Source organism: Xenopus laevis, chromosome 5L (genome assembly GCF_017654675.1).
Source record: "Xenopus laevis strain J_2021 chromosome 5L, Xenopus_laevis_v10.1, whole genome shotgun sequence".
In the NCBI taxonomy this organism is placed as follows: Eukaryota; Metazoa; Chordata; class Amphibia; order Anura; family Pipidae; genus Xenopus; species Xenopus laevis.
The window spans coordinates 80,652,831-80,669,254 of NC_054379.1; the positions used below are offsets into that span (position 1 = coordinate 80,652,831).

Consider the following 16,424-nt stretch of genomic DNA (forward strand, 5'->3'; position numbering starts at 1 on the left):
TGGTGCTCACTGCAGGGATATCATTTATCACTCATATATGAAAAAAGTTAAGTTGTCCTAAAACCCTTAAATCCATATCCTTCTCCTCCCCTGTGGCTAACAAGGCACCCACCCCAGCACATGATTACCTTGGGGCCCCTAACAATTTTCAAATACTAAGAAACCCCCAGAACACATGCCAAACATGTTCTACAGGCAGAGCAGGTAGCATAGGAAATGCAGAGTATGGCACACACAGGGAGCATAAGGTGGACAGAGTACAGCACACACAAGGAGCATAGTACAGGCAGAGTATGGCATACAGGCAGGGCACACATAGGAGCATAGGGCAGGCAGAGTATGGAACACACAGGGAGCATTGGGCAGGCAGAGTATGGCACACACAGGGAGCATAGGGATGGAAGAGTATGGCACACACAGGGAGCATAGGGCAGGCAGAGTATGGCACACACAGGGAGCATAGGGATGGAAGAGTATGGCACACACAGGGAGCATAGGGCAGGCAGAGTATGGCACACACAGGGAGCATAGGAATGGAAGAGTATGGCAAACACAGGGAAGGCAGAACAGATCAGGAGACAGGGAAACCTACCAGGACCACTCTAAGATGTACTACATACAGTGATTGCTTCAGCAGTTTGTATGCATGTGAACAGGTGACAAATGTGGGCAGTTTCTGTCTGGGTCTGAGGTGTGAACCGTTCAGGGCTTTAGGGTGGTAACAATAGAGATGTTACAGGTTTGAACAATGCAGGGGATTACATGTGTGAACAATATAGTCTGAATTTGAGGTTTAAACAATGCAGGGGCCAGTTAATCTCGGTAGTGTTACCTTTTAAATCTTACACATGGTAAACAGGCAGACTTCCATGTGGGGGCCACACAACGGGGCTCCATGAGCCGCCAGTTGGACAGCCCTGGTTTAAACCATTGCCTGGTTGCTAGTGTATAACAGACCCTAGATAATTGCTGAAATACCAAACTAGAGAGCAACTGAACTAAGCTAGCAAATAATACCCACACTATAGTCCGCAGTGATCCCAGTGGTCTATTATACTCACAAACAGTAATTGGTTAAAAGCGCATATCAAAGAGATATTCTGTTCCTAGTTCCAATTCTCCCTTTCTCCTTCTTGGGCAATAAAAAGCAGCATGTGTAGAAGCATAAAATATCTTTTAATAAATAAACAAAATTGCACTCACAAGCATATGTTTAAAGTTCACATTAAAATCAATGAGAAGCAGCTCTGTGGCAGGTCAGTGTCTCTCTCGCGTCTCTGCAGCGTTCACTCGAGTCCACTGCGCATGTCTCCGCTTCAGAGATGGTATGCTTCCGCACTTCCTCGTCACCACTGACGCGTTTCGCCGTTTAGGCTTCCTCCAAGAGCGGTGATGTCTCCTCCAGATTGTTCCTCTTTATTGCTCATGTTTTTGAAATGTTAGAACTTTATTCATCTGGTTTAAAAAGCAGTCTCTAAAAGCGCATAAGTCCATAAAAATTCCCTAATTCGAAACGTTTATATTCACATATCTGCATATATAGGATTCAAAGTGTTTACATTCACATATCAGCATTTTCAAATTTACATATCACTATTATATTGGATCAAATTAGAAATGCCCTCAAATTAAAATCAACATTCCTTAACCCTCTCAATTCCAAACCACCTTAGACCCATTGGACACTTGTTATGTTTTTCCACTGCCTGAAAGTTTTTCTCCCATCCAGTAAGCAAGATCAATCACTCCTCAGCAGTAAAAGAAGCCCAAATTTTTAAATGGTGATTTGTAAGGATTTTCCACTGATTTAAACTGACCTCTATCACTAAGATGTTCAGAGGCTGCTGTCTGCAGTGTAGGCTTTAGAATCCCTATGATTAATGTTGTACTAAAGAGCATCATTTCATTTCCAGGATGGGAATCTGTAGCTTGAACCATAGTAACAGTTTTGTGGAAGACAGGTCCATTTTCAATATTGGATAATATTGCTTTGTTGGGAAGTCCCAGCCCCGCAGTCCCTTCACCACCTCAGACCAGGCGAAGTGCAATAGAGTAGATAGGGCTTTCTTCAAAAAAAGTTGACATTTTTTCTAAGTCCCAAAAAACACTGGCGTCTTTTCCTTTTTTAAGAGTGAAAAAGATCGTAAATTTTTTGGGGGTACCCTCCTTCCCCCCTACATTTCCTAACATATGGCACCTAAACTATACAGTGGGCACATGTATAGGGCAAAACTTTAGTTTTTAACAAAAGTTAAAATTGAATGATTTTGTTGTCTTTGAGATTATTACACCAAGAAAATAAAATGTAATTCCTGTATATTGCAGTTTATTGATAGTGATTGTGCCTTATTCTATGTTCACACTTGTATGGATATGTTAGGATTAATAGAGGAAACTGATGTTGAGCGGTTATCACATCAGTTGAAGAATGGGCACCAGACTTTTCTATTTTTCTACAACATTCAGTATTTTTTGGTCATTGTAAGGTTAAATGATTTCTTAACATCTATTGATGCAAGCTTTTAAGGCAGTAGACTGAAATGTTTGTTTGGAATGTCTCCTACCATGCCTGAGGGTTGTACTGATCAGAATAAAAGGTAAATGCACCCTATTTGTTGTTAGGAATTATATAAGTTAGAGTTATTTTTCCATTTATTTTATTAAAATAGACTAGTGGCTGTCCTTCAAATGTTTTTCAGCTGCTTGTCAGCTACATAATGTTTTTTTTTTTGCATAACTGAATGGTTAAATACAAGCTGATGTTGTTTCATAACTTGTTTTAGCAGAGGCTTATCTCTGTAGACCTCAATTCATCCGCAAATACTGTAGATATAGCATAATTTTGGTAGATTGTGTACAGTAGACATAATGGAAGCACCTATTTGGATTACTGATGTTTAAGAGGAAGTACCATTTTTGTATCATGCTTTTATTACATTTCACATTTTCACAAGATTATCCAAGATTCTGCCGCCCTATAGTGTCGTTTATACATAACAATGCACTTTCTAGCATAGATCTCAGTATTTACATAATGGGAATGCCCATCAATGCCTTCTCTTTTCTTTCTCCCTTTGCTTTTTCCTTTCCTCTTCTTTTACTTGTTAACTTGAAAAATAAATAAATAAAAACTTTAGATTATCTAAACTTGTCCAGAGGTGGAGGCTCTGTTCTATTTTCTCTCTTGGATTGCTGGATTTTCTTGTCTGGAGGTGCTGTTTGCAGCAGTGAAACCACAGAGTAAATCTTTAAAATACCATAAATGAGGCAAGCTCTTCTGATTGTGTTTTCGTAACTAGTAGTATTTTGCCTTGTAAACAGTTCAAGGAAGGCAACACACTTCTGTAATTAGGCCACGTCTAACAAAACATCATTTACATCAGTTTTTGCCCTGTTGGTGCCTACATTCTTTATTTACAATTTCACAAAATGGTAAATTAAGTCCGGAGAAATTAAGTCCGCCTGGACTGCGGAGTCAGCTTTCTCTATAGCCACTCTACTTGCACACCCACATGCTTGAGTGGGTTGGGTAATTTACAGTATGTGTTGGGACCCTCCCCCTCCAGTGCCAAGGTGTTACACTGCTTAGAGGAACCCAAACAACATGCCTTTTGCATTCTATTTGCTTATCTTGTTTGTAAGAAGGCTTGGATTATTTCAATTCATCATGGAATAGGATACGTACTGGCATCTCTACATGTGTAGCGTTGAGCCCTTTATGGTGCAGTGCAAAGTGCCAGGGTTGGACTGTGAGGCCCACCAGGCTGCTGCTTCAGGGCCCCCCACACCCCTCGAGCCTCCCTGCCCCAGCTGCAAAGACTTCTCAGGCCCCCTGCCCCAGCCACAACCCCCCTCAGACCCTGCAAAGTGTGCTCTGCTGGTTGTGCCAGTTGCGCTTTTGTTGGCATATTGGGTGCAAGGTGCATCAAAAGGGAGCCCTGTACTTAAAGGGGATATAAAGGCAAAGAAATAAAATCCCATTTTTACTTTCTTTAATGAAAAAGAAACCTATCTCCAATATACTTTAATTAAAAAATGTCTACCATTTTTATAAGAAACCCGACTGTATGCAGTGAAATTCTCCCTTCATTTACTTGCTCTGACAGCTACAGATGGGAAACTTCAGATGGTTCCCTAACTGCTCTTTAGGGGAAGGATCATACTTTCAAACAGCAGGGGGGGGGACTTCCCAGAACTAGAGCAGCTTTGTTTGTTTCCCTGTAGAACAGCCGACGACCATGTAGAGATTAATATCTGCAGCAGTCAGAGCAAGTAAATGAAGGGAGAATTTCACTTCATACAGTCAGTTTTCTTATTAAAAACTGTACAGATGTTTTAATTGAAGTATGTTGGTGATAGGTTTCTTTTTCAGTTAATAAAGTAAAAATGGTATTTTATCTTTGCCTTTACATCCTCTTTAATGTTTCCAACTCCAGACAAAGCTCATGGAGCCAGATTTAAACAGATAGACTGAGATTCTATTTGGAGCATTTTGTTTGCTGCAGCCACTGGTTCTGGAGAGTTCAAGAAAGTTTGTATTAAACAATACATAAATTATAAAACTTAATATCTGCTTCAGGCAGATATTAAGATATTATTTGACTTGTGCTGTTTTGATAATTTTGACAATTTCACAAACAATTTCACAAACAATATGGTGACCCCCTGTGGCCAACTTTGAAAGCGTAAATCATTTGTTTATTTAGGCTTCTGGTGTAGTAAGTTCATGTTTATGTTTAGTATACAAAATACATAATTTCTAGCATTATTCTATTTTAGACTTTAGTTTCCCTTTAACAACTGCTTTGAGATGGCATTATGTACAGGATTCATGACTCACCTTTTGTTAACCTTTGCACCCTATTACGGAGGGAACGTGCATTGTTTGGGGGAGAAAAGCATGGCACTTTGTCACTTTACTGTAAATGAAACCTTTAAATGTATAAATAATTATTATATTTTAAAGGGCACCTATTGCTTGAAGACAGTTTCTTACTGAGAGCTATGGGCTGACATGACCTGCACCATGGTTTTCCAATTATTTATCTTTTTGCTTAGTTCTCCAGTGTGGAATTCCAGTAGCCACCTGGTTGCTATGCACACTTGGAAGAAGCTACATTTTAAAATAAATCCATTGTTGGATCTGGATTCAAAACCAGGAAATAACCAACACGCAAATGTCTAAATTTTTTGCTTTAGTGCAAACAATTTTCTTAGCACCATACAACATATACTGTACAATATATTGGTTGCTCTTGAAAACATGTTTGTTGTTTAGAGTTATTGAATTTATTTTTGTATACAATAATAGCATACCGGTATTTTTCTATTGTGTGCATAAGAATCAGCCAAGCTTATTATAGAAAAGTTTAGTGTATTATCAGAGTGTAGTCATCTGTTTGTGAGTCAGAACAATGGTCTGTGGAAGGGAACAAGGCAGTGGGAATTATTCCCACGGGAATGCAATGTTTGGGCTCATGAACATTCTCACAAGATGTTGATACAATGTATATAATATATCAATACAGTAAATGTAACAGTTATTTTTGAAATTAAATAATGTAAACATTATATATGCAATTGTTCCAAGTAGATCAGTGATTTTTAAAGGGGTAGTTTACCTTTACGTTAAGTTTTAGTTTGTTAAAGAATGACCAATTCATAGCAACTTTTCAACTGGTCTTCATTCTTTATAATTGTTTTTTATTATTTACTTCTGACTCATTCTAACTTTCAAATGCTATTGCATTTGCATATCTACAAATTCATTGTTATTGTCACTTTAACCCTAGTGCTAAAATTCCAAACTGGAGAACTGCTGAACAAAAAGCTAAATAATTATAAAAATATATATTTTGGGGTTGACTTGCCCTTTAACCTTTTTTGGGGGTAGTCAGATAAATTCCATGAGTCTGCATCATAAATTAGTTTAGAATTTATTATTCTCATTATTGTTGTATATTGAAGATATTTTATCATGTCTAAGGGGATCATGGAGACCATCCCAAAATTTCACATAGGACCCAGAGGAATGGCTGGTCAAATTCTTCAATTCCTCTTCCATCTTAGCAGGCTTTATGGCTTTGACTGTTTTAGACTTATTAAAATTACTCCTACCCCTGTGATGTTAGCTTATGAAATGGTGCATTAGCATGAGAGCACTACTCTCTTCTGGCTTATTGAATTTGATTGTTTGGCATTAGCCAATAAACCATCGGCAGAAATATGGTAGACCTTGCAGTTCCACTTTTTAAACTGACATGCATTCACTCCAAGTCTACCCAGCTGGATGTCATCCAGTGTAAAATTTCGTTTTTCATTGATATAAAACAAAGTGGTCTGAGGAAAGACTATCCAAGTTGGGGATGTTTTCTCTGGAGAAAAGGCGCAACAAAGATGTTTCTTCATGGTGAGGGCAGTACGTTTGTGCAGTGCCCTGCCAGGTGATGTTGTGATTCTATTAATGCCTTTAAAATTGTCTTTGATGAGTTATTGAAAAGCCATTTTCACCCCCGCTTTGACCCAGATCAGACCCCAGTTTTTTTTGGGTTTCCTCATCCAAACTAGAACTTCAAATGTGTAGTGAACATTTAGTGACATCAGCACTGATGTCGTCGGATCCCCCCGGAAGCAATGCACCTAATTTGCAGAGGAGGAGCACTCAGCATTTTCTTCTGGGACTTATTAAATCTATTGGAAAGAGAACAAGTAATATAATCACATCTATGTACATCATAAAGTCATCCTCATCTGGAAATCAAAGACAAAGATAGCAAGTAAGGAAAGGACATTTATTTTGGCCTTTTAACTGAGATACACTATCTCCCTTTATCACGAATTAACAGCAAGTCAAATTATTTCTGCCATATCCTCAAATATCCGCCTCAGTATCATATTTATAAATCTTCTTTAAGTTTTTACCAATTGTGGCAGTTTGTCACCAAAGTCAATCTCCGTTCTGATTTAGACAAGAGAGAGAAGACATTTATAGGCATGTTGGAATATTAGATTTCTGCTTTACCTTATATTCTATTGATTTGTGTTTTTAGAGTGAGCTGAGAGGCCAAGAATGAAGTGCTTAGCATTTTCCTGTTTCATGGTAGTTTTCAACAAAGGCATTATTCTGCCAAGAATCTGCTGTGAGACATGCTTTTAATGATAACCTATGTTCGTGCATAAGGCCCAATTTTGTTCCCATGACGACCCAACTTCTGCAGTCTCAGGAGGTTATGAGCTGCATCCCTGTAAGAATCTCACTGTAACATGAACACTGTAGTTTTATGAAACTGCACAGTATAATATCAGATTTCAGTACTAACAATGACACAAGCCTCAGATATCAGTTTTTACATTCCTGTTCATAATTTAGTTTCTATTCCATGCAGTGTTCTTCCACAGTTTCATTGTCTATTTATATTTTCATTTTGTCAGCGGTATGTGTGATAAGGAATCGAAGCTTACAGCTATTTTAGAAACAAGTAATTTGTTAATTTTTTAAATGTAATTACATCCTCTTTACACTGCAGAAGTTTAAGCATTATTATGGATTCTCAAATAATTTATGGTAACCCCAGCAATTTCATCTCACATAAGATATTTTTCATATAATCAACACTAACCACATTCATGCACAAGCACCAAAGCCTCTTATTACGCTAGATCTCAGGATGTGGTGTTGAACCCCTAGGTGGGGACAAAGTATATCATAGGTGGTCTAAACTACAGATAAGGAGGTGGAGGAGTATTTGCTGTCTTGGTTATTTAAAGTCAGGGTCATCTCTAATGTTCTTGTGAACAAAGGTTGGTCTCCCTACATGTTGTACTATATATATTCTCCAGGTTACAAACTCAAAAAGTCTGAAAGCCTATATCTTTTTAATTAAGGTGGCGATACAATTGAAGAGCTGCTTGTCTGGCAAGGACTGATCCCTAGGGCCCCAGGATCAGATCACAGCAAGGGAAATACAGGCTGTCAGAGCAAGGATGACTATCAATGAACCAATGCGTTCCTCACTTCAACAGGGTTTTTAAACCTGTGGGAGCTATATCTGCCAGATTTTCAGACAGATATTGGTTGGAGTCTGTTGGAGGGTCTCATACTTGGGCGACTAAGCTGCCGACTCCTTCTGTTGACAGCTTTTATCAGCCGTGTATGACCACCTTAAAGGAGAAGGAAAGGCATATTTAATTGGGGGTGCCAAAAATTAGGCACCCCCAAGTGACTATATATATCTTATGTCACACCCTGGGCCAGTCCTCCAGGAGAAATCTGCACCAGTCTGGGGGTTCTTCCAGTGAGCACCATGGAACAATCTGCTTCTTTCTTCAAATTTCGCAGGGCAGACGCATGCGCAGTAGAACGAAATAGCCAAATTCTTCACTAAAGTTCGGCTTTCGCGCTACTGTAAATGTGAGGTAAGAATATACAATCACTTGGGGGTGCCTAACTTTTGAAATTTAATACTGAATTTTGAAATTTAACATGAGCTAAGCCATTTTTACATTCCTAAGTCCACTCATGCTTTGTGATTTGTGCTCTGATAATTTTGAAGCTGGCCATACACGATGAGATCCGCTCATCTGGTGACATCCCCCAAACTAACGGATCTTTCCCCGATATGCCCACCAACGACAGGGCTATATCAGGGTAATCCGAACATTCGGCCCTAGGGTATCGATCGGGAAGATCCATGGAAGCCCCATACACGGGCAGTTAAGCTGCTGAATTGGTCTAAAGGAGCGATATTGGCAGCTTTATCTGCCCGTGTATGGCCACCTTTAGTTTCTCTTCACTGCAGCACTGCAAGTTGGATTGATTTCAAACCCTCCTTACAGCAGCTGATATCATGCAGTGAAAATCATGGTTATCCTATTAACTGAGCAATGCACAGGTAAGATGAGAGCTCCCTCTAATGCCTCTCTTGAAGGATTCAGCATTTTAAACAGATAGAAGCTCCATGTTTCTATACTGGTACCACTGTTCTTCTGTTGGATACACCACCTCAAATTGTAGCAGGGAAAGCACCAAAACTGGACATTCTTTCTTATATTCACGCTAAGAATGTGGAGTATGTAGTTGTACTTTAGAAATCATGGGTGACAGTATGCCAGAAAATACAGTGCCATAACCCTAATGGAAACATTGCTAGAACAGACTGAAAATAATATGCGTCTTGGGAACCACCTGTACTTGGTGTGCCAGGAAAAATATAATGTATCATGCTGAAATAAATATATTAATATTTTAAATTAAATGCGCTGCTATATTTCGTTGTATGGTAATAGTCCCAGGAGCAGTACCTGGGTAAGAGAAGAGAAAGAGACCCGAAGGAGTAAATAATGGTATAGCGACTTCCAAGAACAATGCCTTCTTTACATTCTAAATACATTAAACAGTAAGGGGCAGACTGTACTGATAACACAAATTCATGAAAAACTGTGTAAGGCAGAGGAACTTTAACCCATATTACAATCAGAAGCAATTAGTCCTGACACCCTCTTACCCATCCTTCAATGCTAGAGTATCTTTAGCATTCTGCAGGATTAGCTCAGATATAATCTGCATTCCTGAAAATGCTTTTATGTGCCACGTAGAGGTAGATGTGAGGATATCATCCAGCAGGACAAATAGTAGAGGCTAGGCTATATGTAGAACCTGGAGATGAGAATTGAATAACAGATGCTATTTCTGCAAACACAGGATCATGTATAATGAACAGCAATTGCTATCCAAACACCATTATTAAAACCTTGCAAAGAGTATTATTTATAAACATTAATTAGTTTGTAAATAACATTTTAATGGTGGAATGAGTTTTTTTTGCAAGGCACATTGTGTAAAATTGCAGTAAAACCTGCACCATAAAAATCAAGTGGGTGTCATTTATAAACACTGGGCAAATTTGCATCTGGGCAGTAACGCATGGAAACCAATCAGATGATTGCTTTTTGTGCTCAACCAGCAGCTGGCTGAAAATGCAGCTGCTTGGTTTCTATGGGTTACTAAACATCATTTCGCTTTCTAATATATAATATAGATAAAATATGCAAACAGAGCCAATAAATCCATAGAACCCTTTAAAAAAAAAAAAAAAAAAAAAATATATATATATATATCCAGTCTGTTTTTTTTAAACTGTTCCAGTCTGAATGCTATAGATCACGACCGAATTGGCTATATATTAAAGTAAATAATGCTGTTTTAGACTTATTCCACTTCTTTCTTTTTATTTAAGACTTATAGGTCTGATTATATATTGGACATATGCCGATGCAGACAATATATATTTTTTGTATTTGTCATTTTTATTTATTATTACAGGCATGGGATTTGTGTGAATTACATTTTCATTTATAACAGAAACTCCTCTTGTGGATTTGGTATTCTTTTGCTGTGACAATGTTCTATGCCAGTATTCTTACTCTTTTTTTTTTCAAGGAGCAGGTTTTATTTTTCCTTAAAATTGTCAGTGGGTCTACTTTGCAGCTCCCATGTTTGTGTATCTCTCCACCAAATTCAGTAAAACTTTAAACACTGTTATAAAAGTAAAATAAACATTGCCATTATGTAAAAGAGGGCTATAAAGAGATTTTATTAAGCACATCTTGTGTTTTTTGCAGAAACCAGCAAACATCCTGGTAATGGGGGAAGGTCCTGAGAGAGGAAGAGTCAAAATAGGTAAATAACTCGTAAATATATCAGGATTCTAAAACTCTTCTAACTGGAAAACAGATTCTTTAAACCCACGTCTTTTTATTTAAACCAAACCCTAATATTTAGAATAAAAAGTTAATGTAAAACAATAAATATAAATGTTACATAACTATTAAATGGGTATATAAATTTAGAGTTTTGTTTTTGCAGAAAACATAAAAATTCTGGGTTCACCCATTCTTTCAATAGCTATATGTTCCTCTAGGGAAAGTGACAATCCACATACATTTTTTGACATGGGGGAGTGTAATAAAAGCAACAGTTTTTCTATAGCAACCAATAAGATGTTTTCTTTTAATCAGGTCGGTGTCCAGTAAACAATACCTGCTGACTGGTTGCTATAGGTCAACCTGTAACAGAGTTTGCACCTTTCTCCTACATAATCTACTAAATTAATTTTACGAATAATGGAATGAATGTAACTCTTTGTGATTGTCACTTACTCTAGAAGTGTGAAGCCAAGCAGGTTTTGGGTATATATCAGTGTATACACAGGGGTGCTGCTACCATGTTGAGCAACTTGTCTCAGGCAGCATCACTTAACAAGTTACCAGGGTCAGTGGAGTGCTGAATTTCCATTTTTTTAAACTGGATAATTGGATTGCCCCTGTGTATACAGTGTGATCATGGAAGCCTTCTGCATGGCCTCTTAAAGAAATACAATAGGTGTCCTTAGGCCTTGCATATGTAGGTTCCTACTGGAATACTTATAAGTATAATTGAGCCTTTCAAAAATAATGGAAATTAAAACATTTGTATTCCTGTGATGGCAGCCTTTAACATGTGCTCCTTCATTCTGAGTTCCATGCAAAACTTTGACAATACGAGTACCATTGACCTATGGGTCAATGGTACCAGTGTCCTTTTTCTTGTTCTGTCACTGGCTAATTCCTTCAAACTTAGTTTAAACAATTGATCCCCTGCCTTTTCTAGATTGTTTTTTTTTTTAAAATAGTGAACAAGCAATATCGTTTTAATAAAGTTTTACCTTTTAAAAATACCCTGGAATTATTTGCTTTGATTCTATGTCCTTTAAAAAAAACTTTTTAATGTTTACAATTGTCCCTTTAATTTAATTGAATTTAATACGTGTGCCAGTTTCTAATCCATGTGCCTGTTTTTTCAGATTTTCATTACTTTCATTTATATCAGGTCAATTTACATACAATTTACATACAAGTCTTCCAGGATCCCTATGTCATTTTCTGCTTAGAAAATGAAGCAATTGCTAAATAAAGTTATTTTCTAACCTATCTGATAATTGTATATGCCAGTATGCTTTAAAGAGCATCAGTATAGTACACGAGTAGTAGCTGCTTCTGCTCCAGAAAAGTCAACAATAACCGTAACAGTGTTTTGAATGTTGCGTTTAATTTATAGTTATAAAAGTGTAGTAAAGATTTGCTGACCATAAAAAAAATGCTTTCAATATTTTCTTGAAAAAGCATTATATGTGGATAAGCATTTCTTAAATCCAAAACGTACATATAGAAAAGGGCTCTGACATTTATTTGGCAGAAATATATATATATATAGGTTGGGAAAAGTTCATATACTTGATGTTTTCTTTTCTTTCAGAAATACTAATGGCATTCAAATTCTTTTTTTCTAGCTCCCATGGACTTCTTCCAGTAGCAGTACTCTCCTGCAGTCTGTTTCATTTCTTAGCACTAAAACACTTGACATTTTCTCTTGCAGCTGACATGGGGTTTGCCAGGCTGTTCAATTCTCCTCTGAAACCACTAGCAGATCTTGATCCAGTAGTGGTCACATTTTGGTACAGAGCTCCAGAGTTGTTGCTTGGAGCAAGACATTACACGAAGGCCATAGGTAAGTGTTTTTTTAGTTGATTTGTAAGGATGCTTAGCATTTTTGAAAGATGATTACAGGTGTAAAAAATGTTAGAATAAGACTTAAGTGTTTACTTCAATAGTGTCTTTCTGTATTTGTCGAGGCACTCGTATGACTCATAATGACTTTCATATTGGGCAGTACACCACCTTCAAAACTAGACGTATACAAAATGTAACACATATTTAATTAGTAATCTACTGCAAACTGCACTGATTTCTAAGCAGCCACATGGTATGTTTCAGGACCTATGAGTCACATTACATGCCATGTTTATGTCATATGTGTTTTAAAGGGGCAAGGTAACAAGCCTAAACAAAGTACATAGTACAATTAATGATCAAGCATTTTCTGAACTAAGATATTATTCTTCAGTAGACATGGAAAGAATACTGTGTGGCGTATTTAAAACTCCATATAATTTTTTTATCTTTTCACTTCAATAGTTACATAGTTAAATTGGGTTGAAAAATGAAAGTCCATCAAGTTCAACCCTCCAAACGAAAACCCAGCAAACATACACACACCCCTCCCTACTTTTAATTAAATTCTATATACCCATACCTATACTAACTATAGAGCTTAGTATCACAATAGCCTTTGATATTATGTCTGTCCAAAAAATCATCCAAGGCATTCTTAAAGTCATTAACTGAATCAGCCATCACAACATCACCCGGCAGTGCATTCCACAACCTCCCTGTCCTGACTGTGAAGAACCCCCTACGTTGCTTCAAATGAAAGTTCTTTTCTTCTAGTCTAAAGGGGTGGCCTCTGGTACGGTGATCCACTTTATGGGTAAAAAGGTCCCCTGCTATCCTATATAATAAAGTTGAAGTGTCTCTGCGTCCAGTCCCTGTGTCTGTGGGATTGCGCTACTGCGCATGTGCCCCACGGACCGTCTCTGGCGAATTTTTTTCCTATATAATAAAGTTGAAGTGTCTCTGCGTCCAGTCCCTGTGTCCGTGGGATTGCGCTACTGCGCATGTGCCTCACGGACCGTCTCTGGCGAATTTTTTTTAGACTAGAACAATTCTGTTTTTATAAATGTTTGACTACATATGTTCTAGCGCCCGTTAATTTAACGGGCTTAATGTCTAGTTTGTCTATAATGTCCTCTAATGTACTTGTAAAGTGTAATCATGTCCCCTCGCAAGCACCTTTTTTCCAGAGAAAACACCCCAACCTTTAAGTCTTCCGTCCCTCTAACCAATTTAGTTGCACGTCTCTGCACTCTCTCCAGCTCATTTATATCCCTCTTAAGGACTGGAGTCCAAAACTGCACTGCATACTCCAGATGAGGCCTCACCACTATAAAGAGGCATAATTATGTTTTCATCCCTTGAGTTAATGCCCTTTTTTATGCAAGACAGAACTTAATTTGCTTTAGTAGCCACAGAATGACTTTGCCCAGAATTAGACAACGTGTTATCTACAAAGACCCCAAGATCCTTCTCATTTAAGGAAACTCCCAACACACTGCCATTAGTGTATAACTTGCATAACAATGACACCTACAAGTTGACCTCTATTAGTTCATCCTAGAAAGCAAGGTATAAAGGAGTTTACAAGATATTTTAGTTAGGTATTGGAAATTGTAATGGTAGTTACTGAAAAATATCATAGTAGAAGTTAGGCAAATGCTGTATCTGTTGTTTTAGGATGTTAACGAAATGGATGGCAGTGAGAGTTGACTGATTCTGGTAATTCTATAGAGATACAGGGATAGGGTTATTGACTTTAACCCAACACTTTGTTATATAAAGCCAGGCTTATTGATGCTATGTCTGTGCAGTAAATAATTGTATATTGGAAACCAGTTGTAACAACTAAATGCTTTGCAGCTTATGTAATTAGTGTAAATGTATTTGCTGTATTGCTAATATAGAATTGATTATTTTTTTTACATCTTTTGCCTTGGAATAAAAGAGGCAATGCCTTGTTACAGTTAGAACTTTTGTCCCTAAAGCCTGATGAAGGGATAGTTTTCCCTCCTAAAACATTGTTCTGACCACTAGGTTGCTGCCTGTGACACTAATATATTAGGCTTGTAGACTCTGTGTCTGATGCCTGGTTATGCAGGGAAATATAATTCTCATTCAGAGACTCCAGTATCAGAACCAGCATGCAGTTATACAATCCCAGGGCTGTCATCACAAGTAATGGAGCCCTGTAACAGTTGTCTCAGCCCCCATCCCTCAGGGGTCTCAACTAATTAGCTTACTGCCTGCAAAGACTCCCTGGGAAGTGGACCTCCTCAGCTAAATAAAATTGGGCTCCAATTTATAGCACATTGTATAAATAGGGAGTGTCCAATCCACACCTATTATGCTGAGACAATCCCTCCATCTGTCCCCAAAACTATTCTTTTTGGGACCTGCAAAACAGTACCATTCTGCCTCTCGAGGCCCCTAGCAGGGCCAGGTCCCTGACAGGACTCCTGTCTGTTCCCCCAGATGGCAACCCTGTGCAAGGCATTTTTATCACCTCTACTTGGACAACGATAAAGCCCTATGATATCACAGAAATGCTTTTTACATTTGTTAACGTTTACACTTTACCATAAAGGTAGCCAGTGAAGCCCTTCAGTGTGTAGCAGGGATTCCTAACTTTTGGACTGGGACAAAAAAAAATGGCTCCCCAACTGTTTAAGACGGTCTCCATGATCCCTTTCATAATGTGAAATTTCCTTCTTCCAACAATAAAAAAATATTAATTAAACCAAGTTGCATAACTGGTTCCTTAAAGGGGAACTCCATAAAAGCATTACTTAAGCTTTTTCAAAAGTAAACATAATTTCAAGCAACTTTGCAATATACATCAATTAAAAAATATGCAGACTTTTCATGATTTTTAATGATTTCTGACAGTTCCCTGAGCATAGCGCCCTGCTCTTCTGCTGATCTGTCTGACTACTTTGCTGAGCTGGCTAACTACTGTTACTTTGTATCAACAGCCAGCTGTCCTCAGCCTGCATCCTCCAAACCCCACAATTCCCTGCACACATGATTTCAATAAGGAACAGAACATCAGAGTACAATGCATTGTGGGTTATGTAGTCACTGCATGCTGTCTGTAACCTGTGGAGAAGTTGTTACAATTTGTAACATCAGTGTTTAGTCCCTCCTTCCCTGCCAGGATTTCAAATGATACTGGAAGAGAAAAACTGTTTAAGAGCTGAATTTCAGCATAGAAAATGGCATGTATTCATACTTTTTTAAGAAATAGATAACGGCGATGGATATATTAGGGGTTTCTATGTTATGTGGGCCAACAAAATTTTGATTTGGAAGCCGGAGTTCACTTTTAATGACTTTTTGGGTTATAAAGCTGATTCAGTTTAATTTGAGTATCATTAGAAAATGAGCACTGGTCTCTTTCTCTGAGCAAAGGGGAAGATTTTGCACATTTCTCAACTTGCCTCATGACAGGAGTGCCCCTGATTCCTGTTATTGAACTATCACTAATCTCTAAAGAATTGAATTAGGGAAACCACAAATATTGGCTGATGATAAAGATGTTATTGGACCTGTAATGCTATGACAGACACAGGTGTTTCCTTTTGGAAACACAAGGCTATATTGTGAAATGCAAACACATTGTGGTTTATGTTTCCTATGTTTAAGAAAAAGGAAGAATAAGAGAAGGTTATCCTCCAAATAACTGTCATATATTTCAATTTCCTTGCCACTTAATTTCCTGGCTAGAATGGCAAAAACATTTCCACTACAGGTTACTTATCCTGTCATTGGTTATAGCTGGTATCCCTCTTCAACCTATTGTCTTTCATATATGCTCTACTCAGATTATAACATGACAGATACTGCACGGTCACATCACAATATCTATAGATAAAATA

General features: G+C 37.8%; 1 protein-coding gene across 2 annotated transcripts in view; it reads left to right on the forward strand.

Moving 5' to 3' along the window:
* cdk19.L (cyclin-dependent kinase 19 L homeolog) overlaps positions 1 to 16,424 on the forward strand; it is a 90,740-nt gene that overhangs the window by 40,486 nt on the left and 33,830 nt on the right. For both annotated transcript variants that reach the window (XM_018261675.2, NM_001087254.1), the window contains exons 5-6: positions 10,621 to 10,678; positions 12,413 to 12,544. In XM_018261675.2, the coding sequence (XP_018117164.1) occupies positions 10,621 to 10,678; positions 12,413 to 12,544 (190 nt within the window). The remainder of the gene's footprint in view (positions 1 to 10,620; positions 10,679 to 12,412; positions 12,545 to 16,424) is intronic.